Source organism: Morone saxatilis, unplaced genomic scaffold (genome assembly GCF_004916995.1).
Source record: "Morone saxatilis isolate NCDOM2014 unplaced genomic scaffold, NCSU_SB_2.0 Contig17, whole genome shotgun sequence".
In the NCBI taxonomy this organism is placed as follows: Eukaryota; Metazoa; Chordata; class Actinopteri; family Moronidae; genus Morone; species Morone saxatilis.
Window position 1 is genome coordinate 22,655,756 of NW_023339729.1, and position 229 is coordinate 22,655,984.

Sequence of the window (229 nt, forward strand, 5' to 3'; positions counted from 1 at the left end):
CTTCACCTCGTGCACGTTCTTCTGACGGAGGGCTCCCTGACGGGCGAAGCCGCGCGCGCTCTCCGGTACCTCTCCGTCGCTGCTGGGGTCAGCCATCTTAACGAGGAAGCGGCGGCGGTCCGAGAGGAACGAGGGGTGAGGAGAGCGACGACTGAGAGGGAGACACGATGGAGGCAGCGGGGGAGAACGAGTCGCGATACATGTGCCTCCTCCTCCACCTCCTCCTCTC

General features: G+C 65.5%; 1 protein-coding gene across 1 annotated transcript in view; it reads right to left on the reverse strand.

Moving 5' to 3' along the window:
• The window catches only part of LOC118326931 (protein kinase C beta type-like), a 24,650-nt gene extending 24,427 nt beyond the window's left edge, over positions 1-223 (reverse strand). Inside the window, exon 1 of the mRNA XM_035660096.1 lies at positions 7-223. Coding sequence (XP_035515989.1) covers positions 7-96 — 90 coding nt within the window. The 5' untranslated portion in view covers positions 97-223. The remainder of the gene's footprint in view (positions 1-6) is intronic.
• Positions 224-229: the final 6 nt, after the last annotated feature.